This window comes from Aegilops tauschii, chromosome 6 (assembly GCF_002575655.3).
Source record: "Aegilops tauschii subsp. strangulata cultivar AL8/78 chromosome 6, Aet v6.0, whole genome shotgun sequence".
In the NCBI taxonomy this organism is placed as follows: domain Eukaryota; kingdom Viridiplantae; phylum Streptophyta; class Magnoliopsida; order Poales; family Poaceae; genus Aegilops; species Aegilops tauschii.
The window spans coordinates 2,398,815-2,425,322 of record NC_053040.3 but is presented as its reverse complement, the minus strand read 5'-3'; the positions used below and the strand labels follow the sequence as shown (position 1 = coordinate 2,425,322).

General features: G+C 44.0%; 2 protein-coding genes across 3 annotated transcripts in view; one reads left to right on the top strand and one right to left on the bottom strand.

The window, feature by feature from the left end:
- LOC109756710 (FAM10 family protein At4g22670) overlaps nt 1-26,508 on the top strand; it is a 153,863-nt gene that overhangs the window by 116,044 nt on the left and 11,311 nt on the right. The gene's annotated exons all lie outside the window — the stretch shown is intronic.
- On the bottom strand, nt 21,971-24,597 carry LOC109756610 (protein neprosin-like). 2 transcript variants are annotated; one of them, XM_045229488.1, is made up of 6 exons: nt 24,454-24,597; nt 24,291-24,377; nt 23,838-23,990; nt 23,162-23,374; nt 22,906-23,050; nt 21,971-22,408 (listed from the first exon to the last, which is right to left on the bottom strand). In XM_045229488.1, the coding sequence occupies exons 1-6, from the start codon at nt 24,595-24,597 to the stop codon at nt 22,029-22,031; spliced, it is 1,122 nt and encodes a 373-aa protein (XP_045085423.1). In that variant the 3' UTR covers nt 21,971-22,028. The 2 variants fall into 2 exon arrangements, with proteins under 2 accessions (XP_045085423.1, XP_040247464.1); XM_040391530.2 differs by having other exon boundaries at nt 22,088-22,363; nt 22,904-23,050.

Genomic DNA, 26,508 nt, shown 5'->3' with positions numbered 1-26,508 from the left:
CTTTTTTTTCTAGAGAAATCATGCCAAATCGCCAATTGAGACCTAAGAAATATTTCCAAACGAACCCCTAAAACAGACACGGTATCATTGTTGTTGGTTCTCCAAGTCCTTGTTCCTCATGTCGGGCATCTTCGCCGGTCGTGACAATCGGGGAGTGAAGTTGTGGATTGTCAGCGAGGAAGAGTAAGATATGGGACACAGTTGGGCACACATGGTGTTAGAAATATGAGCAATTTACCGAATGGTTTTATTAACAAAATTACTAGATAACCTATGACTAATATAGCAGTGATAAAACAAGTCATGCGATCTGACAAAGAGAAGGTAAATAGCATCTTCATATATGAACTATAACTAAACATATCTAGAGCAGACAATATAGCAAGTTGCATATATGAAGTAGAAACTAACATATCTAGAGCAAACACTAGAGCAAGGGACTGTGGCAGGGCCTCTAACAGAAAGAGCAAGAACATGTACAGGACAACAGTAGCAGAAGCACTAGACTTGGGGTCGACATCCTCGCCAGCCATGTCGTCGAGGAGGTTGTCGACATTGGGGAAGAAGTCGTCGTCGGAGTCTGGGGCGTCCGTGAGTGACGAAGGAGTCAGTAGTCGCGCAGAGCGCTCCCCAAAAACCTTATCACCCTTCTCTCGTACAGGACTCAAAGAGGTGCGGTTTCGGAGGCCTACTGTCCCGACTCGCGGTGCACACAGCAAGCCGGGATGAGGAAGACAGCAGCAGCTCAGTGATAGGAACCGGTGGCGAGAGAAAGTAGTAGTTCTGGTGCGTCTCACGAACAGGCAACAACCGAAGGGTGCAGCGTGCGTGGCAAAAATTTAGCATCGGCTCGGCGAGGCGTGGCGGGCGGCAGAGGAGGAGCGCGCGTGAATGTCCCTCTTGTTCTCATGATACATGTGGGGAAACATCCTCCCTTATAAGAAGGTCTAACTCCCACTAAACTAGCAATGTGGGACTAAACTATAATTCCACCTCTTGTCTTGCATGAATGGGCTGCGTGAGCCTCTAGGATTTATTAGGAATTTCTGAAACTGTTATTGGGCTTGATCCAAAATAGACAAAATTCCACACGGATGCCTTTCATGTCCTACTCTTCCTCATTGAAGTTCAGGTCCTCCGCAGCCATGGCCGCAACGACTTTGATGCTCGCAAACTCGTCACAGATTTAGCCCTTCGTCAGCAGCCGGTGATGTGCTAGAAGGGCGAGGTTGTATCATTGCTCCTTCGGCGCCAGCCGGAACATAGACATCGGCAGTGTCGGCGGCTGCTCCGTCGCGCGGAGTTAAAATGCGCCCGTCCCTGCTCTATGGTGACACCGGCATGGACCGGCACAGGTAGGGGCGCCGACTCGTCGCCGGAGGCAAGACGGCCTCTATCCGCCATGCAACATGGGCTTGTCAGTCGGTCAACTCATGCTTATACTCCGCCAAGAGGCTCTCCGACATCGCTTTAAAGCTCTCGATCATGACGGAAATGGTGCACGGAGAAGAAACGAGAGCGGAGATGGTGCGGTGCAGATCGTGTCGGGAGTGATCACGTATAAATAGCGGGCACCGGTCAGGTCGATCGTTCACAGCTAGCAATGGCGGTTGAGCGCCATGGTTGGATTTGGATGGAGCATTGGAGCACACAGCAAGAGAAAGAGCAACGGCGGTTTCCTCCGCTTGTTGAGAGCAAGGAAATAATGGAGGAGCGGTGTTGTTACTGATGGTCAAGGTCATGGTCTACTGCTACCTCTAGTACCTCTGCAGAGCAATGAAGACGACTGAATGCTACAGTGTGTGAAGGCGTGTGACCACCAATAGGACAAACCGGTAATTCACAGGAGCGGACGAGCGAGCTCGCTCCCGAAATCGAGAAGCGCACGTTTGCATGGGGATACGGGATGTGTCAGGTATTATGGGATGTATAGCATAGACGCAAATTAAGTATTCCCTACCATATAGGTAAAGAGCGGACCCACATGCAGAGCTTTCCGCCAGGTACGTGAGAGCTGCGGTGTCCTGTACCAGCCTGCTTGTTCGGTCAAAATGGTATCCGTGACTGACGCCCGGCAGGTCGTTCGTCGATGGTGTCTCATCGCCAATCATATTTTAAGGAGCCCCACATTTTCTGGATTTGTAGAAAAATCATGCAACTTCCAAGGAAGCGACTATGGTAGAGATTTTCCTGGAAAAAGAAGAAGAATAGAGATTTTTTCAGCTGCGCGACGAGCATGGCCGATTTGCTGTAGACCATATACCCTCGAGGATTCCGATAACTGGAGCTCCCAGCGCTGGCTTATATGCCATATTACATCCGGAAACTGGAGCACTTTATGTTAACAAATGTACTTGTGTGCCGATGAATAATTAGGCCTCCATCGCAAAAAAAGAAGAAGAGAATAATTAGGCCTCCAAGCGCTGTCCATCAAAATGAACACACTAAATGTCCGTCCGCAGACACCGTTCAAATGTGTCAATGGATAGCGCTAGTAGACCCAGACGTTGAACCATATACATCAACTGTTTGCTGGACATTTAATTTGGTGCCCAAACTCATCTGCACCCGGTGAACAATAAAATAAAAAATAGCAAAAATAATTCAATAAAACTGAACAAAATTTGAATCCAGGATGATTCAGTGCCCCGGGTGCATGAAAAATTTCGTGGCTAAATGACATTTGAGGAGCTCATGAAAAAAAAAGAGATCCGAAAAGTCTTGTTTTCAAAAGTTTCTCATAGGCCCGAAATTTGTCTTCTTTACTGAGAGCTACTGAAATGTCTAAACTCTACAAAATTTGGCACGGACTTCATGTACATGAGCATATCGCATCACCAAAAGAAAAGGATTTAAAAAACTATTTTAATTATTCTACTGTTCACCCATGTGTGCATATACACCCGAGAGACAATATACCGCTTCCAAATGTCCGCCTCTTTTAAAAAAAATAAGAAGAATACAACTATTCAAATGTCCAGCATGCAGTCATTGAGCAATAGCAATTTAATCATACATTTAAATCACAAATAAAAACATTGGATGTTCTACAAGTTTTTTAAATTCATCGATCTCAAATTCAAACATACTCCTTGGTCCTCGTAAGTGACCTTTATCTCAAACTTTACCTCCTTGACTATGACCTTCTTCATCACCACATGCTCTCTTAGATGGGCTGGCCTTTGAGTTTTATCCAACAGTGAATAAATGTGAAGGGTTAGCTCTCTATCCGATAGTACATCGCGACCAGTAGCCACCTTCTTCCACTTGTGAAATCGCGTTGGAAAACTTCATGAGGAATTTCAAAGTAGTGTACCACCGATGTAGCAACGACTTCTCATTGCGATCATGGATCACATCTAAATTATAGGACGTGTAATGCTTGTACTCATGAAACCAATAATGCACATGTTGCCAAAATATCGTGCCCTATTTTTCATGGTTACAAACCCCGTACTTGTGGCTGACCATGCGTCGCATAAGAATGCATTCTCCCTCACCGTTGCATGGATATCAGTCTTCGCCAACATATTTTCAAGAAAAAGATATCCGCGCAGAATAACTAGAAACATTACTGGCCTGTTTTGATTGTGACTATTTTTTCCACATATTGCCATATTATTTTTGGCACACTTGCCTTACTTAAGTTGCTCAAATTCATAGCCACATTTTGGCTTGCCTTAGGGAATGTTGCCACACCTTTTATGTCTACGACATGGAGGGCTTACTACCCATAAAAGAATTGTCTTAGGTGTGGCTAGAACCCAACACCCACCTAATTTGGTCAAACTTGTCTAAGGTGAGGTGTGCAAAGTGTGGCAAGGAACCAAACAACCCTTACACCTTTTTACGTTGTTGTTTTCACCTGCTGTTCAATAAGGAGTTAGTTAGGTAGAAATTCCCTTTGGCACATGGGAGTATATGATCCTGCCATCAAAAAATATATTTCAAAATGTCAAAAAAATCCGAACACAAATTTGACACGCACATCTCAACATTGTATGTGCGCACACCAAGTTTCATGAAAAACTGACATTTTATACGCCTTGTGTAAAAAAGACAAAAAAAAGTCTCATGAAAATCCTTTTTTCAACACTAAATTTTGTCTTTTATGCATGTGACACAAAAATTGTTGGTTTTCTACGAAACGAGTTTGTATGCACTTAGAATGTCAAGATGTACGCGAGAATCATTTTGTCAGAATTTTGTTACATTTCAAAATATGTTTAAACACAATTTAAAATCCAGGAGCATATGCTCCCATGTGCCAAAACGCCACTCTCGTTAGGTAGAATTTTAATACATAAACTTGCATAGGATGTACACATATATACATAAACTTGAAATTGACATAAATCGATCCTACAACTTGTGTTTCAGATACTTTTGAGTACATTTATGTCATTGTCGTTAACTCTCCATCAATACTTTTTTGCATATGAGCCGTTATGGTTCACACCCTATCACTTGGACAAAAGTTGTTATGTGAAAACATCTGCATATGAGCATCTTCTAAAAAATGGGCTCACGGAATTTTCCATAACCTATCGACCAGGAAAAATGGTGACGAGAGAAGCACTCACACAGTAAACCCGTGCAACACACATTTTAGATTGAAGACAATTTTCTGGATTAAATATATATAGCATTACATAACATTAACCAGAAATAGCATGTGGTGCAGTGGCTACTGCCGGACACGTGCGACACTCTTGAGTTCGAATCCAAAATAAAATATCACTTCAATTTTTTCAATCTAATGAAAAATACCAAAATCAAGAAGACAAAAACACTTGTTCAAACCTTGATGCAGCGTTTTGGTTCCAAATCAATTATTCTTCTAAAGAGTATAAGTAACGTCTTTCTCCACTATTGACAGAAACTACCAGGTGGTGCAGCGGCTATCACTTTATTTTTGTATAATGGTTTTCCTTTCTTTCCTTGCTACTGACAGGTAGGTATTGAGCGTGTGCCAGCTGAATTAACATAGAGTTAACGAACACACTGGAAATGTAATCAAACGTACCCGAAATACAAATTGTAAGGCCGGCTCGTATCATTTTTTCAAAATTTATATATGAATCTGCACCGAATGTAATTAACGACCAGGAGGCAAGCTATAAAAATGTAATTGATTCTTCAGTAAGCATCAGAGGGAGGGTATACAGAAAAAAGTCCAGTCAACCTGAGGTATCGAATTAAATGGCCCCACCCCTTTGTTGGACACCTCGTTCTGTAGGACCTGTACCACCAGTCCACCCGTACATCATGGTGGAATTCCTTCACGGCAATGCATCGTTCCGTCAAGTCGAGTATACGGTGCCACTACGGTGTATCTGCCATTTATCGCGCTAATACGAATCTGCATTTCCATCAGTCATAACTGCCACCAGCCACGTGACCTTGCTCCATTCGCTCTCATACCAGGAGCGCGCGCGCCCGAGCACGCTATCGCCGCTCTCTAGGACAAACGTGTTATAATATATTGTTATGAAGCACCATGCGTATGCACTGCACATCCAAGGAGAAGGAAGCTGCCAAATAGAGAGTGGCGTTGCAATGGCCAACTACATGGAGCTGGTTCTGCAAAAAAGTAAAATAAAAAAATCAAAATATATTAAAAGTGTCAAAAAAATCTAATACATATGCATATTCTTCAAGTATGTATAAAATTTCATCAACTAATTTGATTATTTGCACGCTACACAAAAAAGATAAATATCTGACCCAAATACAACAAAGAAAACGCCTATTTTAATCTGAGTATTTGTCTTTTTTGTATACGTCACATATGAATATATATGTTCATGATATTTTATATATGTATACTATAAATATATGTCTACATGAAAAAAACAGATCTTTTTGAGATGTGGAAAAGGTATTTTCGGTGAAAAAATAAATAAGATCTTAATGGAGCTTGGCCTCTGCAGGCACTTTGCGCTGCCAAAAACTCCTACAATAACATGAACCAGCTCCTCAACTAGTAATAACTAGGCATCACTACTTAAAATATGCTTAACCAACACATATTCAGGGCAGTGGAGCAATTTGATTTCCATTTCCCTAAACTGATTTTCATTTATGATAATATAACTTGGAAGATATATGGTACTGTGATGTAATTTTAAGACTCGAACTATAGAACAGTACTCCCTAAACGCTTAACCAAAACCATTCCACAGTATATCACCTATAGATTATGCGCAAAGTCTAGGTTTGCAAAGTTTGACCATGCTGTTAAAGAAAGATATCGACATTTCGAAATACCAAATACATATCATTAGATACACCACGAGACATATTTTGATATTGTATATGTTGTTATTGTAGATGTTGATAATTTTTTCTATGAACTTGCTCAAAGTTTGGCTTTTGTAATAAAAATATAGGCACTACATTATCAGACAGAGTAGTATTTTTATGTGACATCTTGTAGTAAATGGATGGGACCTGTATAAAAGATGCACATAAACTTCTCTAATTTTGGCCAAGTTCAATTATTTCTCGTTAGAGGGAGTGATGCTTTGTAGTGGGTTCAATCTTGTGATGATATAACCCAGTGACAAAAAGGGCTAAGATACGTATTGTATTGTTGTCACTAAAAGTAAAACAACAGGGTTTCGTCATATTGATTGATTTCTTTGTTGGGACATACCCCGGACCAGCTCTCTCTCTCGCTCGCACAAACAAAGGTGAAGGAAGGAGCACACTGATTTTTCCAGACGACAAACGCCATCCCGCACGAACAACCCTTTTTTTCTTTGATCTCGAACTCTGGTCGGCAACACACCGGTGCTTCGATCGGTACATGGAGAGGGGTTTTGTTACCCAGGCTAGCATGCACACCTAGCTAGCTACCACGTCGCGGCCACCACGCACGCACGCACACCGGCCACTAACCAGCTAACTACATGCAATCGGCTTCTACTTGCACGTCCAACACTTATCCACTGAACTGATTATTTGCATGCATCTAGCGAACGATCTCATCCATGCACTCCAGAACTCAGGCCGCCTCACCGGACACCATGGCCAGCTCCTCGGACGAGCGCCGCAGGACTCGGTTGGCAACAGAACCACGCACATGTCAAGATTAGTGCTAACATTCTTCATGTCTACATTATGTCATCGTGCTTATTGTGATACTTTATTTCCTGCAAACATGCTGGATAACAGTTTTGGAGTGATGTATTAATAGTAGATGTAGTTGGATTAACGGTCTACTTATCATGGATGTAATGCCTATATGAGATTATGCCATGAATGACCATAGTCATAAATATTGCAAATTGGTTGATTGCCCAACTATAATTTGTTTACTATGCCATTTTCATGTTTTCGAGAGATATGTCACTAGCGAACCTATGCCCCTGGGTCTATTCTCCATTACTGAATTCTTCTACGCTATTGCTACTGTTTCTCGTTTTACCTTGTTACTATTTATCCCTATGACTTGCGTTTAATCCTGTAACTAGCAAGACAAGGGGATTGACAACCCTCTTGCTGTGTTGGGGACAAGTGTGTTTGTGCTCGTTACTTTGTTAGGTTGGCAGACTCCTACTGAATTGATAATCTTGGTTCTCTAACCGAGGGAAATATTTGCTATCGTTCTGCTTGACCCTTACACTTGGGGGAATCACAACAACTCTTGCGGGACCAAGCAGGATCGAAGCCGGGAAGACAAACACAAAGAAGAAGCGCCATCATCCGCCTGAGCGTTGTACCTACGAGGACTAAAAAACCCTAACCTAAACTACGGCAAAGCCGGGAGTTTTACCTTGCTACTATTTATCCGTATGACTTGTGTTTAATCCTGTAACTGGCAAGACAGGGGAATTCACAACCCTCTTGCTGCGTTGGGGACAAGTGTGTTTGTGTTGCTTACTTTGTTAGCTTGGGAGACTCCTACTGGATTGATAACATTGGTTCAACTGAAGGAAATACTTGCTTCCGTTCCGCTTCACCCTTACACTTGGGGGAATCCTAACAATTCTTGTGGGACCAAGCAGGATCAAAGCTGGGAAGACAAACATGAAGAAAAAGCACCATCATCCGCCCGAGCGCTGTACCTACGAGGACTAAAAAACCTAACCCAAACTACGGCGAAGCCGGGAGTTTTACCTTGCTACTTTTTATCCCTATGACTTGCGTCTAATCCTGTAACTAGCAAGACAAGGAGATTGCACTAGTAGAAAAGGGGCCTTTGGTTCGGCCAGCTCAGCCCATTAGTCCCGGTTCAGTCCAGAACCGGGACCCATGGGGGCATTGGTCCCGGTTCGTGAGCCCAGGGGGCCGGCCGGGCCACGTGGGCCATTGGTCCCGGTTCGTCTGGACCTTTTGGTCCCGGTTGGTGGGACGAACCGGGACCAATGGCCCTGGCTCCTGGCCCACTACCATTGGTCCCGGTTGGTGGCTTGAACCGGGACCAAAGGCTCCCCTTTAGTCTCGGTTCATGCCACCAACCGGGACCAATGAGGTGCCTATATATACCCCCTCGCGTAAGAGCAGAGCACACTGCTGTGTTTTTTCTGGCCGCCGAGGGGGAGAGGGCTTGGTGGTGCTCTAGCTCACCTCCTATATGCACACAAGTTGTTCGATGGAATGCCCGAGCCACACTACTTAAGCTTTCTCCTCTCCAAGCTCGACCTCCAAGCTCCATTTTCCTCAATATTTGTCTAGGTTTAGCGGTCCGTCACGCCCCGTCCCCGTCTTCACCGCCGTCGATCACCCGCGCCGATCTCATCGCCGGCACCACCGTGGTGAGCCTCTTGTTCTTATCTTCTTTCTGTAAGGAAAAATATTCTTACTTGTATGTTTAGTTAGATACTTGTATTATTTTCTTACTTTTATTATTGCATCTTATATAGTGTGATGGTTTTGGTATCCGCCCCCGTCGGCCCTCGTCCTATCTATGATTCGGATGTGGTATATATTATCTTTATAACTATTGGTTCATTTATTGTTTATGAACATTATGCCGACCAACGTGACATAGATTTTATTTATCTAGGAGGTATGTGAACCGGAAACTCCAACCGACCCTATTGTCGAGAGGTTAAATTTAGTTGAAGAAGAAAACAATTTCTTGAAGGAAAAAATAAAAAAAATTGAGGAGGAGAAGATGATATTGGAGTTGCATGTTGCGGATGTCGTCGATGATCACAAAATCAAGATGGATGCAATGCTCTTGAAGATTAGAAAGATTAGAAAATATGCCATTCATACCGAGGCTTGGTATCATTATGCCGTTGGATCAATTGTTACCTTGGTTGTGATTATGATCGCATTTGTTTTCGCATTGAAATGTTTTACATAGTTTCAATGTATGGTTTAATTAATTAGATGCTCTGGAGAGCTATATGTTGTTAGATGAGAACTATGTATGTACTTTGGTTTTAATGTGATGATGAACCTCTATTAATTTGGTCACTTAATTATCTATTCATGATGTTCTGTAATGGTTTTTGACACACTTAATTATATATAATGCACGCAGATGAACCGGCAATGGATGTACGGTGACAGACACACCTCCGAGTACATTAAGGGCGTGCATGAGTTTCTCGAAGCGGCTGAGGCAAACAAGCAGAATGGTTTTATGTGTTGTCCATGCACTAATTGTGGGAATACGAAGTCTTACTCTGACCGGAAAATCCTTCACACCCACCTGCTTTACAAGGGTTTCATGCCACACTATAATGTTTGGACGAGGCACGGAGAAATAGGGGTTATGATGGAAGACGGCGAAGAAGAAGAGTATGATGACAACTATGTGCCCCCTGAATACGGTGATGCTGCAATGGGGGGAGCTGGTGAAGATCAAGAGGAACCAGACGATGTGCCCAATGATGCTGCAACGGGTGAAGCTGCTGAAGATCAAGAGGAACCAGACGATGTGCCCGATGATGATGATCTCCGCCGGGTCATTGTCGATGCAAGGACGCAATGCGAAAGTCAAAAGGAGAAGCTGAAGTTCGATCGCATGTTAGAGGATCATAAAAAAGGGTTGTACCCCAATTGCGAAGATGGCAACACAAAGCTCGGTACCGTACTGGAATTGCTGCAGTGGAAGGCATAGAATGCTGTGCCTGACAAAGGATTTGAGAAGCTACTGAAAATATTGAAGAAGAAGCTTCCAAAGGATAACGAATTGCCCGACAGTACATACGCAGCAAAGAAGGTCGTATGCCCTCTAGGATTGGAGGTGCAGAAGATACATGCATGCCCTAATGACTGCATCCTCTACCGCGGTGCATACAAGGATCTGAACGCATGCCCGATATGCGGTGCATTGCGGTATAAGATCAGACGAGATGACCCTGGTGATGTTGACGGCGAGCCCCCCAGGAAAAGGGTTCCTGCTAAGGTGATGTGGTATGCTCCTATAATACCACGGTTGAAACGACTGTTCAGAAACAAAGAGCATGCCAAGTTGATGCGATGGCACAATGAGGACCGTAAGAAAGACGGGAAGTTGAGAGCACCCGCTGACGGGTCGCAGTGGAGAAAAATCGAGAGAAAGTACTGGGCTGAGTTTGCAAGTGACCCAAGAAACGTGTGGTTTGCTTTAAGCGCGGATGGCATTAACCTTTCGGGGAGCAGAGCAGCAATCACAGCACCTGGCCCGTGACTCTATGTATGTATAACCTTCCTCCTTGGATGTGCATGAAGCGGAAGTTCATTATGATGCCAATTCTCATCCAAGGCCCTAAGCAACCCGGCAACGACATTGATGTGTACCTAAGGCCATTAGTTGAAGAACTTTTACAGCTGTGGAATGGAAACGGTGTACGTGCGTGGGATGAGCACAAACAGGAGGAATTTAACCTGCACGCGTTGCTGTTTGTAACCATCAACGATTGGCCCGCTCTCAGTAACCTTTCAGGACAGACAAACAAGGGATACCACGCATGCACGCACTGTTTAGATGACACCGAAAGTATATACCTGGACAGATGCATGAAGAATGTGTACCCGGGCCATCGTCGATTTCTCCCGACCAACCATCAATGTCGAAAGAAAGGCAAGCATTTCAAAGGCGAGGCAGATCACCGGAAGAAGCCCGCCATGCGTACCGGTGATCACGTACTTGCTATGGTCAATGATTTACACGTAATCTTTGGAAAGGGTCCCGGCGGACTAGCTGTTCCGAATGACGCTGAGGGACGCGCACCCATGTGGAAGAAGAAATCTATATTCTTCGACCTACCCTACTGGAAAGACCTAGAGGTCCGCTCTTCAATCGACATGATGCACATGACGAAGAACCTTTGCGTGAACCTGCTAGGCTTCCTGGGCGTGTATGGGAAGACAAAAGGTACACCTGACGCATGGGAGGACCTGCAACGTTTGCACGAAAAAGACGGCATGCCTTCGAAGCAGTATGAAGGTCCTGCCAGCTACGCTCTTACCAAAGAAGAGAAGGAAATCTTTTTTGAATGCCTGCTCAGTATGAAGGTCCCGACTGGCTTCTTGTCGAATATAAAGGGAATAATAAATATTCCAGAGAAAAAGTTCCAGAACTTAAAGTCTCATGACTGCCACGTGATTATGACGCAACTGCTTCTGGTTGCATTGAGGGGGCTTCTACCGGAAAACGTCCGATTAGCCATTGTGAAGCTATGTGCATTCCTCAATGCAATCTCTCAGAAGGTGATCAATCCAGAAATCATACCAAGGCTAAGGAGTGATGTGGCGCAATGTCTTGTCAGTTTCGAGCTGGTGTTCCCACCATCCTTCTTCAATATCATGACGCACGTCCTAGTTCATCTAGTCGACGAGATTGTCATTCTGGGCCCCGTATTTCTACACAATATGTTCCCCTTTGAGAGGTTCATGGGAGTCCTAAAGAAATATGTCCGTAACCGCGCTAGGCTAGAAGGAAGCATCTCCATGGGCCATCAAACAGAGGATGTCATTGGGTTTTGTGTTGACTTCATTCCTGGCCTTAAGAAGATAGGTCTCCCTAAATCGCGATATGAGGAGAGACTGACTGGAAAAGGCACGCTAGGAGCGGACTCAATAATATGCAGGGACGGGCATTCTTGGTCTCAAGCACACTACATAGTTCTACAGAACTCTACCTTGGTGACCCCATATGTCGATGAACACAAGAACAGTCTGCGCTCCAAACACCCGGAGCAGTGTGACGACTGGATTACATGTGAACACATTAGGACTTTTGGCAGTTGGTTGGAAACACGTCTCAAAGGTGACAACACTATTTGTGATGAGCTGTACTCGTTGTCCAGGGGACCATCTTCGACTGTATTGACTTACAAAGGATACGAAATAAATGGGAATACATTTTACACGATCGCCCAAGATCAAAAGAGCACCAACCAAAACAGCGGTGTCCGCTTTGATGCAGCAACCGAGAGGGGAAAGGACACATATTATGGTTACATAGTGGACATATGGGAACTTGACTACGGACATGATTTTAAGGTCCCTTTGTTTAAGTTCAAATGGGTCAATCTGTCAGGAGGCGGGGTACAGGTAGACCCACAGTACGGAATGACAACAGTGGATCTGAAAAATCTTGGGTACACCGACGAACCGTTCGTCCTAGCCAATGATGTGGCACATGTTATCTATGTGAAGGACATGTCTACCAAACCGAGGAAAAGAAAAGATAAGGAAGCGAATACATCATACGATGAGCCAAAGCGCCACATAGTTGTTTCAGGAAAAAGGGACATCGTGGGAGTGGAGGGCAAGACAGACATGTCTGAAGATTATGAGAAGTTTCATGAAATTCCTCCCTTCAAAGTCAAGGCTGACCCAAGCATCCTGATAAACGATGAAGATTATCCATGGTTACGGCGCAATAAGCAAATGACACAAGCGATGAAAAAGTGAAGACTTTCTCCCGCAACTATTATGATGATACCATGCCAACTTTGTAACAGACGAGTATGATACCATTGTCCGTTTTGTACATGCACATGGTATGTGGGTGAAATTATGATATCATGCAAACTTTCAACTTTTTCAGAGTTCATTTGAAATGCTTTAATGTCTTATGCATGGTTCGGCCCTCGTAATACCATTAATCCCGGTTCGCTCCTTGTTAGATGAAAACTGAAATTTTGTAAGTGTTTGCTATATATACATGAAGCATTGGTCCCAGTTCGTGGCACCAACCGGGACCAACGCCCCCTTTAGTCCTGGTTCGTGCCACCAAGCGGGACCAAAGGTCCCTTTTCAGCAGCCCAAAGGGCGGGAAGCGGCGGCCTTTGGTCCCGGTTGGTGGCACCAACCGGGACTAAAGGGTGGGCATTGGTACTGGTTAGTGCCACGAACCGGGACTAAAGGGTTGGTCCTTGTTGCGGTCAGAGTTTAGTCCCACCTCGCCAACCGAAGGGCGCTCACACCGGTTTATAAGCCCGTCCCTCTCTGCCTTGTTGAGCTCCTCTCAAAGTGAGAATAGATGCCCTTGTAGAGGGAATTTGACCTAAATTCATAGTGAATTTCTCTGAAATTCATAGAAATTTATTATGAATTTAGGTTGAATTTTCTCTATAGGCGCATCTATGCTCATTTTTTTAGTAAAGTTAATCACAAACTTGTGGTTCACACAAATTTCAAAGAATTCAAATTTTAACTATTCAAATTTGAAAACTAATGGCACTAATAGAAAGTTTATATTTTTTCTAAAACTGATGGCACTAACAGAAAGTTTATAACTTTGTTGACCTAAAAGCAAAAAGAATTAAAAAATAAAGCAAAAAACAAAAGAAAATAAATAATACAAAAAACAAAACAAAAAAAACTGAAAAAAACTATTTTTATAGTAAAGTTAATCACAAACTATGATTCACACAAATTTCAAAGAATTCAAATTTGAAAACTAATGGCACTAACAAAAAGTTTATAATTTTTCTGACCTAAAAGCAAAAAGAATTAAAAAATAAAGCAAAAAACAAAAGAAAATAAATAATGCAAAAAACAAAACAAAAAAACTGAAAAAAACTATTTTTATAGTAAAGTTAATCACAAACTTATGATTCACACAAATTTCAAAGAATTCTAATTTGAAAACTAATGGCACTAACAAAAAGTTTATAATTTTTCTGACCTAAAAGCAAAAAGAATTAAAAAATAAAGCAAAAAACAAAAGAAAATAAATAATGCAAAAAACAAAACAAAAAAAACTGAAAAAAACTATTTTTATAGTAAAGTTAATCACAAACTTATGAGTCACACAAATTTCATAGAATTCAAATTTGAAAACTAATGGCACTAACAGAAAGTTTATAATTTTTATGACCTAAAAGCAAAAAGAATTAAAAAATAAAGCAAAAAACAAAAGAAAATAAATAATGCAGAAAAAAACTGGAAAAAAATAAAAAAGCTGCCACCTATTGGGCCACCACGGCCTGAATACGACTAGAAACCCAACCTGGGCCAGGATTCAGGCCCGCAGAAGGCCCAATAGGCCCACAAACAGCACAGTGCTAGTTTAGGCCCGTAAGCCTGCAGTTGAGAGGAGCTCGAGTGGGCAGCCGCACCGGGGCTTATAAACCACTCCGAGCCCCTCTCAACTAGCGAGGTGGGACTAAACTTTTGGTTCGGCAGCGCAAGGCCTTTGGTCCCGGTTGGTGGCACCAACCGGGACTAAAGGGTGGGCATTGGTACCGGTTGGTGGCACCAACCGGTACCAATGCCCACCCTTTAGTCCCGGTTGGTGCCACCAACCGGGACCAAAGGCCGCCGCTTCCCGCCCTTTGGGCTACTGAAAAGGGACCTTTGGTCCCGGTTGGTGGCACAAACCGGGACTAAAGGTGGCATTGGTCCCGGTAGGTGCCACGAACCGGGACCAATGTTTTGTGTATATAAGCCCGCACTTGTGAAATTTTCAGCAGTTTCTCATTCTCCGCCGCCGACGCCGACGCCCTGCTCCTCGTCAGGCTGCCCGATTCAGCTCACCCCGCCGACGCCTTCGCTGCCCCGGTCGCCGCCCGCGCCCCGCGCCGTCACCACCTCGCACCGCCGTCGCCGCCCCGCTCCACCGCTGCCCCGACCTCGCGGCACTCTTCGACGCACCGCTGCCCCGCGTCGCCCCGACGCCATCCCTGCCCCACGCGCCACCGCCTCTGCCTCAGGCCGGCCCTGACCCCTCCCCGCGCCCGTCGTCGCCGTCGCTGCGGGGAGCACCACTCCGGCTCCCACGACCCGTTCATCCCCGAGGCCGTTCGTCCGCCGCCACACCGATTCCGGCCGGCGACCTCGACCCCTCGCCGCGCTGTGAGCCCCTTCCTCCTCCCCTTTCCTTCTCATTGTCGTCCCCGCACACCACCCGCACGCTATGTTCACTGTATGTATGTATGTATACAGTATAATGCTCTGTATATGCTCTGTATGTATGTATGTATGTTACGATCAATGTATGTATGTATGTATGTTCACTGTATAATGCTCTGTATATGCTGTATAATGCTCGTTTTTGCATTTTTTTTACGAAGAAAAGGTCTATTTTTTGGTGATATGTATATATGTTCATATGCTCATTAATATTTAAGAAAATGTTCATATGCTCATTAAGAAAAAGGTCTATTTTTGGGTGAAATGAGATGAGATGAGATGTGTTTTGTGTTGGAGAAGAAAAGAGGAAGAACGAAGAAGGAAGAAGAAGGAAGAAGAAGGAAAAGGAGGAGAAGAAGGAGAAGAAGAGGATAGGAAGAAAAAATAGATTAAATAAATCTATTTTTTCTTCTTCTCCTCTATTCCTTCTTCTTCTCCTTTTTTTCTTCTTCTCCTCTTTTTTTCGTCTTCTTCCTCTTCTTAATTTTTATCAGGAACGAGAGTGTCGAGGATCGCCGAGCGGTCGAGGGTCGGGAACTAGGGTAGAGGGTAGAGGGGGGGGGGTCGATATACCCCCTCCCCGATAACATTATTTTCCCGTGTATGTATGTTGTCGTTGTCGATATTACCCCATCCCGGATAACTTCGACATGAGGGGCGGTCGATATATATACCCCCTCTCGACTGTGATAACTTATACCACGGGAGCACCCCCGACCCTCTCTCTAGGTCTACATTTGCCACTAATATATCCACATGTTGTCATGTTTGTGTAATAATTGCCATGTTGTAATATTTGCAGAAACAATGGAGCACGGACGAGACGAGGAAGCAGAAGAGGTGTTGGGGGACATAATCTTAGCCGGAGGTGATGTCATGTTGTATCTTAACGACAATGATTGTCTGGAAGAACAGGGTGAAGAAGCAGGTTACGATGATCGAAGAATGGAGGAGGAAACACATGATGATGATGGCTCCGGTGACCCAATGCTGGTGCAAGAAGGAGCCCGTGTTGACGGCTCCGGTGACCGAACAGAGTCCGGCCAGGTAAATATATTAGTTAAGACTGTGCTGACTAGCTAATTGATGCATTCATTGTTTTGGTATGTACACATATTAATTAACTCTCGTCTTTCTTCTTTTTTCTAGCCCTCCGGATCGAGCACAACTTCGGTAAAGAGACGAGGCCCGAAGAAAAAGTTGCGCGCAGATGAAAGGTTTGAGATCACATCAATCGCGCGCGACGGCCAACCGATTGAACCCATCCGGACAAAGGAAGCCTTTTCTGCTCAGTGCGGGGTTCTTGTTAGGGACAAGATCCCGATCAGCATCCACCAATGGTATAAGCCTAAGAAAGAAGACCCTACGGTGTCTTATGTGAATGATATGCAGAAAGATGATCTTTGGACTGAGCTGAAGGCAAATTTCACCCTACCGCCAGAGGAGGATCCGGAGAAGCCAGTTATAGAGCAATTAGTCAAGTCTCATGCTCTTAAGAAGATGGCAGACCTATTCAGGAGGTGGAAGAATGAGCTGAAAAGGTTTGTCGACAAAGAAGAGACACCAGAATTCATCAGCAAATATGAGAAGATCAGAGATCAATGGCCCGCATTTGTGGCCCACAAGACATCGGAAAAGAGTAAGAAGATATCGGCGACAAACAAGCAAAATGCTGCGAAGAAGAAGCTTCACCATCGCATGGGGTCAGGTGGCTACCTCAAAGCCTGGCCTAAGTGGGCCAAGGCTAAGAGGGATCTGCTTGATAAAGGGATCGAACCAGAGACAATGAACTGGCCAGACCGTTGCCGGACTTGCTTCTTCGGGGCTGGCGGAACCTTGGACCCTGTAACAGGGAAGTGCCGTTGGACGGACGAGCAACTTGCAATACCCGTCAAGAAGCTTAAGTACTATATCGATGCAGCGTAGGAAGGGACGTTCATTCCAGACAGAGAGAACGACGAGCTCACAATGGCCCTCGGGAATCCTGAGCACCCTGGACGGACACGAGGCACGCCAGGCTCCGTTCCGTGGAAGGCTGGTTTTCCGGACGCAGGCGGTTACAAATGCCAGGAGAGGAGGAAGAAAGTGGAGCATGACCAACTGCAGGCGCTGCACGCAAGGGTGCAAGCGATAGAGGAGCGAGAAGCAAGTCGCAACAAGTGACCTGCCGAAACTACCCCCGAAGCTACCCCGCCATCTCAGCGGAGAAGCAGCCAGGCTTCCACCGAGCTGGTTCAGCCTGTCTTGACTGCTCCTGCTAGCTACCCCGTAGATGCTATCACGGAGTCTCAGCATTGCCACCTTATGACGCAGTGGATGCACTTGAAAGTCAAGGCGGCTGTTGGCTCTGTTGCACCTCCTGAACCTGGCGCAACTTTTCACTGCCGGCCGATTCTAGAAGGATATGCTAGGGTGATGGTGGATGAAATCACAGAAGGATTTGAGGACCTCGAGCTTGACCACCCTACGGGTGAAGGGGAGACTCGGCTGGGTTCTTGTCTGAGGACTCCATGCCTATGGCGGAAGGAGCTCATCAACCTTCCGAACTGGATGCCTCCGCCTCCTCCTCCTCCTCCGCCGAGTAAGGGCACTCCGCCTCCTCCACCGCCTCCTCCTCCGGCGAGTGACGATCAGGGCACTCAGCCTCCTTCTCCGGCGCGTGGCGGCACTCCGCCTCCTTCTCCGTCTGCGCCGGCTAGCCCATTAAGCCACCAGCCTCCTCCTTCTCCGCCTCGCCAGCAAGTGCGGAAGAGACCCGCCGCCGCCACGGCTGCTCCGGCGCGTCGTACTCCTTCTCCTCCGCCTCGTAAGCAAGCACGAAAGAAGACAGCCGCAGCCGCCCCGTCTGCTCCGGCGTCTAGCAGTACAGGCAGAGGAGGGAGGCAATACAGATACGGTCCACCTCTCAAGCCTCTAGAGAAGTTACCGTACGAGAGGACCCCGGAGGAAACCGCGAAGATCGTGCGGACCGAGGTGAAGGACTTCTTTCAAGGGTTGAAAGCACAGAGAAATCCACCTCCGGAGGAGAAGGTAGATCCGGTGAAAGCAAAGCGCACTATCGATGCCCTGAGGAAACCACCAAAGTCTCCGCCGAAAAGCAACTATGAGCGCATTACTGAAAAGGCATATCTCGAAGCGGAGCGGTCGGGAAGTACTGTCAGTGATCAAAGGTTAAAAGACTGACGAGCTGGGAAAGAAATTGCCCAGCTCGGAGAACAAGCGAACCAATCGTTCGCCCCGCTCAATGTGTCTAGCGACATCGTCGCTAATGCTCCGGGGATGGTGCCCGGTTATAGCAATCCTGCAGATTACCTGCCCGACAATGTACATTATGATTTGTTGGAGGTGGAGGAACACAGATACGAGTACGGGAAGCCTCTCGTCAAAGATGAAAAATCTCTAACAACGATGATGCGAAGATTCCATAATTGGTACATGAAAACCTGCAGAGAGTCTGGGGGGACGAATACTTTGTATCTGAGAATTAAAGAGGAGCATGACCTCGTCTCCGGTGATCTGTTGCCTGTTCCATTTGAGGAGTTCTTCGCGTGTTTCAATCAGAAGGCCCTCGATAAATTAACGGTCACTTGCTACTGTCTGTAAGTACTACTTTTGTCATTAAGTCTCTATATATAGCTCAACTCTTTCATTGCATGTATTTATAATTATCCTCACTATATTATGCAGATTGAAGATCGTCGAGTGTAGAAAAGCAGAAATGTATGATATTGGGTTCATTAACACCAATCTCATAGATCATTTTCAGATTGAAAAGGACGCCGCCGAGGCCGAGGCCAACTTGCTCAAATCATTAGTAATAAATCAAAACAAAGATTTAATACTCTTTCCTTACAACTCAAGGTGAGTGTTACTGTCGTGTGCATATTCGGTTTCCCTTATTACTCGAGCGAGGTTATAGTAATGTAACTGATGAGTTATGCATGCGTGCGCAGCTTCCACTATATTCTCCTGGAGATTAAGCTTGAGCGGGGATTAGTAACCGTCTTAGACTCGAGACGAAAAGATCCCGAGACCTATGCGGAGATGACTAAAATTCTCAACAAGTAAGTTCAATCGATCATTATCGCACCATATCGGCAACTTTTTGTTCATTTCCTGATATCTCAAGTAATAATTATTTTTTTTGTCTTGCAGGGTTTGGAAACAGTTCACCGCACAAGCTCCGGGACTGCCGAAGGAGCTGCGATATACATACCCGAAAGTAAGTACTACTAGCTAGCTAGTTGCGCGCATCTCCCGTTGATTCTAGCTAGTTTCATCAATGCCATTTATAATGCTTCATTATCAGTTTGATTGACCTCTATTTCTCGTAAAGTGCTTGTGGCAGGAACAAGGGAATGATTACTGTGGATACTACGTGTGCGAGTTCATCTACAACGCGACTTACAAAGATAAGCGGGGCTACTCTAAAAGACAATATGAAGTGCGTAAGCAATAATATTCACAATTTCATTTTATTACACCATCATTTCTGTTGAGTTTCATTCATATATATGTATTAACCCCCTTCTTCAAATTAGACGTGGGAGATGCGGAATGATATCCTACCACAAGATCGCATTAAAGCAATTCAAGAGGAACTGGCGGGATTCTTTCTTGACCACGTCATCAATAAAGCCGGAGAATACCATGTGGAAGTTGACTTCAAATGCTAGGGGATTGTATAGATCTTACATATTGTATATGTATGTAGCCAGTAGTCGGATAGATAATACGAAAACTTGTTGTTCGACCAATCTCTCGGAGAAGGAGAGGTCGATCACTTCTCTCGGTATGCACGACGAACTTCTGTACTTAATGGTTTCCTTCATTTTCTTACTAGCTAGCGTGTCGAGGGCCTCTCTATACGTATAGTACGTAGCGTCGACCAAGCACGGAGATAAGAGAGGACACTTTTCTCTCTATTAATTAATTAGCTAACTAACACAATATATGAAACATCTTAATTAACCATACAAAACCCCCAAATCCACCCCCCTTTCAGAAAAAAAACAAAAACCCCAGCCACTGAAATGCTGACAAGTGGATGCCTATTGGTCCCGGTTGGTGCCACCAACCGGGACCAAAGGCCCTCCTGCCTGGGCTCCCCGCACTGGCCACGTGGACGGCCTTTAGTCCCGGTTCGTGTAAGAACCGGGACTAAAGGGTTAGGGCATTAGTAACGACCCTTTAGTCCCGGTTCCAGAACCGGGACTAAAGGCCCTTATGAACCGGGACTGAAGGCCCTTTATCTACTAGTGTTGACAACCCTCTTCATGTGTTGGGGACAAGAGTGTTTGTGCTTCTCACTTTGTTAGCTTTGGGGACTCCTACTGGATTGCTAACCTTGGTTCTCTAATTGAGGGAAATACTTGCTACCGTTCTGCTTCACCCTTACAATTGGGGGAATCCCAACAACTCTTATGGGACCAAGCAGGATCGAAGCCGGGAAGACAAACTCGAAGAAGAAGCGCCATCATCCGCCCTAGCGTTGTACCTACAAGGACTAAAAAAACCTAAACTAAACTACGGCCGTAGCGAAGGTATCGGGATTTCCCTTGCCGCCATCGACCACCAGAGTGGTGGACAGAGGGGAGGCGAATCCTAAATGGGAGAGTATGCCCTAACCGCCGAGGGGATGGGAAAAAGAATGAGTTCCTTCCCCGGAAATCAAGTCTTTTTTTTTGCTTTAGAGTAATCAACTAATCACGCCAAACTGTCAAATGCTAGTGTTACAGCCCAGGGGACTTCGAATTGACAGTTACCGGCCTACTGGGCCACCAGGCCAGCCCATGGGCAGTTGGGCACTCAGGATAGAAGACTCTGGAAGTCTTGCCATACAAGACAAGCAAGTCTGAGCCGTGGCCGACTAGGTTGTGTAACCCTAGGGGGCCGGTGTTATATAAGATGGGGCCGAGGTAATTGATAGGTCATTATACAATCATTTGATTTATACCTGTACTTTACACACCCAATCACAATATACATGAGCATGACTACGGTATTTCCTCCTCTCGAGGGCTTGGACCTAGGCAACTAGGTCTCATGTTTCCCCTCCAACCTAGTCACCACATTGGGATACTCTGCCAAGGGATTTGCCGGTTTTTAGCTGCGACAATGGTGTCCCATATAGGTCATGCGAGTGAATGCAGAGATCACATAGAATCTCCACTGGATGCTGACGTGATCTACGCATCAGGCTAGATGTTCGTCTTCGACGCTGTCACACTCCTCGCCGACTGTTTGAAGAGTGTCATTCTTTGGACAGGAGGGTCATGTTATTTTTAAAAGTATCATTATTTTGACAGGGGATCACGTTAAATATGAATAGTATCCTCGAGCGTTGTTATATCGCTACGATGATGATGAGTTGTTATATCATTGCTACGGTATAACAATTGTATAAGGGTGTATAAATGCAGTATAAATATGCTGAAAGGAAATACGCATGCATAGTAGTGGTGCGGGGCAGTAGCCAACACTGCTGCTATTTAGTAGTAGTGTGGGTCCTACCTCATGCTACTGCTAATAAATGTAGTAGTAACATGAGGCGAGGCCCGCACTACCGCTAAATGTTAGGTTCAGCGTGCTGGCAGTAGTGCGGGCCCCAACACTACTGGTAGGCCCCAGCTTCTATCATGAACGGAACTCGATAATACACAATTCACCATCACTTATTTGATCATAGTGATTGTTTCAATATATTTGTTGAGTTCATGTCAGTAGGCCTTATAAGACCCTAATCCACCATAGAAGATACGCATACCTACATATTTACTATATTCAAATCTTTCCACGGTATATTTGGATTTATCGCTTGATTCAGGCCGCACTTGAGAATTATTTGGAGTGTCAAAATAGCCCTTCTCATTATTCGCAATCTGAATATTTTTTACGAAAGCCGCTCCTCCGTATCCCTCCGAAGCAAAATGTCCACTGCCCATTTGCGGAGAGTTTGTCGAGGCAGTCGGCCCCTCAACAATCCCACCCGAGAACGCTGCGTCACCTTTGTTCCTAAGGAATTCAAATAATGCACTTGGCCAATATCCAATTGCTACATGCTCATAAGTCAACCACCAGTTCTTAGACACAGGGTCTTAAAATAAATCAATATTTATTGCAGGTTAGATGCCGTCCTTAAATCAATATTGTGTGAGATAAATAGGCTCTTAAATAACTATGATCATTTAGAATCGTAATCTTATTATTCTTTCTAGTATTTTTTAGTGGCCAATTATTTTATAATCCTTTTGATGAGATATAGTAGGCATGCATGTCTTCACCTAATCCTTTTTGCATAGCAAGGGATGTGAATCAGAATGATATATGAGTATTTCCTTCATGTTCAAAATGTTGTCATGATTAATTGAACTTGCCTTTTGAATCTATTTATTAGAATAGTGTCATATATGTGCAAAAAGATATATAGTATGTGGGTGTAAGATGGTAAACAAGCATATCAAGTTGTGGTCACGTTCAGTAAGGTATATATAGTGGTTATGCACACGAAATAAAATCAAATAATACTAATTTACGTACATATAATTTGTACGTGACACTTGAGAAATCTTATACTTTAGTAATACGATAATACCTTGAAATTTTGAATGTGTATTACTGTCTGCTTTCCATGATAAACAGAGGGTGGTCGCATTCTTGCTCCAAGACCAACTCTGTGGCTAACTTGCACAAAACCAGGACAACTGAAGTCAATGCATGACTTTTTGTATAGGCCATCATACTGTGAGGTTTGTTCCAAGGTAAAAAGAAAATATGAATTTATATTATTAAGTTATTATCATAAAAATATATAACACATAATACCATGTATCTGAACAAAATTAAGCATTACCCAAGAAATATGAAATCTAACAAAAGTATCGCCACTCAATGTTGGAAAGACCCGAACACCAGCACCAATCCTGTCAGTGTGTTGTTCTCCTCCACTTTTCATTTCTACACACATTGCACTAGAATCCTTACTATATTTATTCACCTTTGGCTCCCAAACATTTAATACACCACGCACCCCATATACATCACCCTGGTATATGAGTCCCGCTGACTGCAAGAATTAAAAGTAACACCTTTAAGTGAGAAGAATGAATAGTATGTGTAGATAAGCCTGATGGGATATCACATGTAATTCATCTTCTCCAAAATGTAAGGCGCCAACCCCATTATAATTTTTAATTTGACCCTTAATTACGCTATTAAGTTATGGGTTATGTGACACATAAAATTATATGATTCATATTCGAAAGCATTTCAAATGTATCACTTTTGGTTCATCAAATTAAATCTTAAGATGTGTGTTCATTCACATTTTGGGATGGAAAGAGTAACAATTAATGAAAAACATTAGTGCTGACAACTAAGAATTTGTGACTAGTATATAGTATGAAACTGTCCAAGAGAGTGTTGCTAAAACTTGGTAATGAAATTGGAATTCCTTCATATACAACTGAAATAATGTTCATACATAATTTTCTTAGTACAACTAAAGATTTGAGGGTACAAAAACTCACCTCCAATTGCCCATCATAACTATGTGCTGCTATGGTGCAACTTCCATTAGTACGCAGTATTGGAATTGTTCCCATTGGGCAATCAATGATAGATGGTTCATCTGAAGGCAATGTTTGGATATCCATCCAAACAGGGAAAGAATTTGGTTGCATCTGTTTGAAAATAGAATGAACCACCTTATAAACAAAATATTACAAATGTATAAGACAATACACAAAAAACATGTTGTAATTTTATTCATCATTTATAAAGCTTATATTAGGTAAAAAGGTTTTCAGCTCAGTACACTTTCAATAGCCCTAATTTTCTAGCATAAATAACATATCCAAAAAGATTAATGAAACAAGAAGGGAGTAGAACTTGCTGAATCAAAATTTATGCAATTAATCATGAACTCACAATATACTAGACAATTCATGGAGGTACATCATATTGTTATGAAATTAATTTACCTGGACTTTGTGGTCTTTCAATAATGGGTGCCTGAAAGCCGGTTGCTCATTCACATCAATGCAGTCATAGAAATCTCCATCTTTCATCTGTTTTGATGTTTCCTCTACTTGTTAGCCCCCAAAACATATGCTAAATATACATAAGAAGGTTAATTATTCGTACCACAATGGTTTTATTAACTCGGTGATAAGTGAGAATATGGGTATTGTCTTCCTCTTGCCTTCTATATTGCACATCTTTTCCTCTGGTCACCAGAACTAGAAATGACATGAAGAGAGTCGCACTAACGGCTTGCATTCCTTTCATTGTGAAAATAGGGAATTGTTAGTTTTGGAGTTCTTAGACCACCATATTTATATGCATCCGAGTGCACCTCACATTTAATGTTGCTTATAACTATAATGTATAACCTAAGGATTATTGTATGCGTACAGAAGATAGCATATATTAATTGCACTAAGATATATGACCACTAGAAAATATAACATTAATTGCACTATATATGATAAGATGCGTTGGAAAATATGGCATCAAATGTCCTAAGATATGATCATCCTTATCTTTTGTAAAAAATCTATTGTGTTAATGCGATATAAGGATGTGATGTGTTTAATGCATAGAAAAATCTTCACAAGTGCCAAGTTTGATAGGGAAAGTATTAATATAATTGATGTGTTGCCTTAAATTGTAATCTCCAATCTATTCTAATGAAGGAAATATGCCCTAGAGGCAATAATAAAGTATTATATATTTCCTTATATCATGATAAATGTTTATTATTCATGCTAGAATTGTATTAACCGGAAACATAATACATGTGTGAATACATAGACAAACAGAGTGTCACTAGTATGCCTCTACTTGACTAGCTCGTTAATCAAAGATGGTTATGTTTCCTAGCCATAGACATGAGTTTTCATTTGATTAACGAGATCACCTCATTAGGAGAATGACGTGATTGACTTGACCCATTCCGTTAGCTTAGCACTCGACCGTTTAGTATGTTGCTATTGCTTTCTTCATGACTTATACATGTTCCTATGACTATGAGATTATGCAACTCCCGTTTACCGGAGGAACACTTTGTGTGCTACCAAACGTCACAACGTAAATGGGTGATTATAAAGGTGCTCTACAGGTGTCTCCAAAGGTACTTGTTGGGTTGGCGTATTTTGAGATTAGGATTTGTCACTCCAATTGTCGGAGAGGTATCTCTGGGCCCACTCGGTAATGCACATCACTATAAGCCTTGCAAGCATTGTGATTAATGAGTTAGTTGCGGGATGATGTATTACGGAACGAGTAAAGAGACTTGCCGGTAACGAGATTGAACTAGGTATCGAGATACCGACGATCGAATCTCGGGCAAGTAACATACCGATGACAAAGGGAACAACGTATGTTGTTATGCGGTCTGACCGATAAAGATCTTCGTAGAATATGTGGGAGCCAATATGGGCATCCAGGTCCCGCTATTTGTTATAGACCGGAGAGGTGTCTCGGTCATGTCTACATAGTTCTCGAACCCGTAGGGTCCGCACGCTTAACGTTACGATGACAGTTTTATTGAGTTTTGATGTACCGAAGGAGTTCGGAGTCCCGGATGAGATCGGGGATATGACGAGGAGTCTCGAAATGGTCGAGACGTAAAGATCGATATATTGGACGACTATATTCGGACATCGGAAAGGTTCCGAGTGATTCGGGTATTTTTCGGAGTACCGGATAGTTACGGGAATTCGTATTGGGCCTTAATGGGCCATACGGGAAAGGAGAGAAAGGCCTCAAAAGGTGGCCGCGCCATGGTCTGGTCCGAATTGGACTAGGGAAGGGGGGGCGCCCCCTTCCTTCTTTCTCCTTCTCCCCTCCCTTCTCCTATTCCAACAAGGAAAGGAGGAGTCCTACTCCCGGTGGGAGTAGGACTCCCCCCTTTGGCGCGCCTCTCCCCTTGGCTGGCTGCCTTGCTCCTTTATATACGGGGGCAGGGGGGCACCCCACAGACACGACAATTGATATACGATATTTTAGCCGTGTGCGGTGCCCCCCTCCACCAGATTACACCTCGATAATACCGTTGCGGAGCTTAGGCGAAGCCCTGCGTCGGTGGAACATCATCATCGTCACCACGCCGTCGTGCTGACGAAACTCTCCCTCAACACTCGGCTGGATCGGAGTTCGAGGGACGTCATCGAGCTGAACGTGTGTAGAACTCGGAGG

Bases quoted from the DNA above. Each gene is read 5' to 3' on its own strand.
- LOC109756610 (XM_045229488.1), bottom strand. From the start codon at position 24,597: ATGAAAGGAATGCAAGCCGTTAGTGCGACTCTCTTCATGTCATTTCTA. The intron at 24,378-24,453 runs GTACGAATAATT...ACATCAAAACAG, and splicing joins GAGTTAATAAAACCATTGTG to ATGAAAGATGGAGATTTCTA. The intron at 23,051-23,161 runs GTAATGCTTAAT...CAAACCTCACAG, and splicing joins TTAGATTTCATATTTCTTGG to TATGATGGCCTATACAAAAA.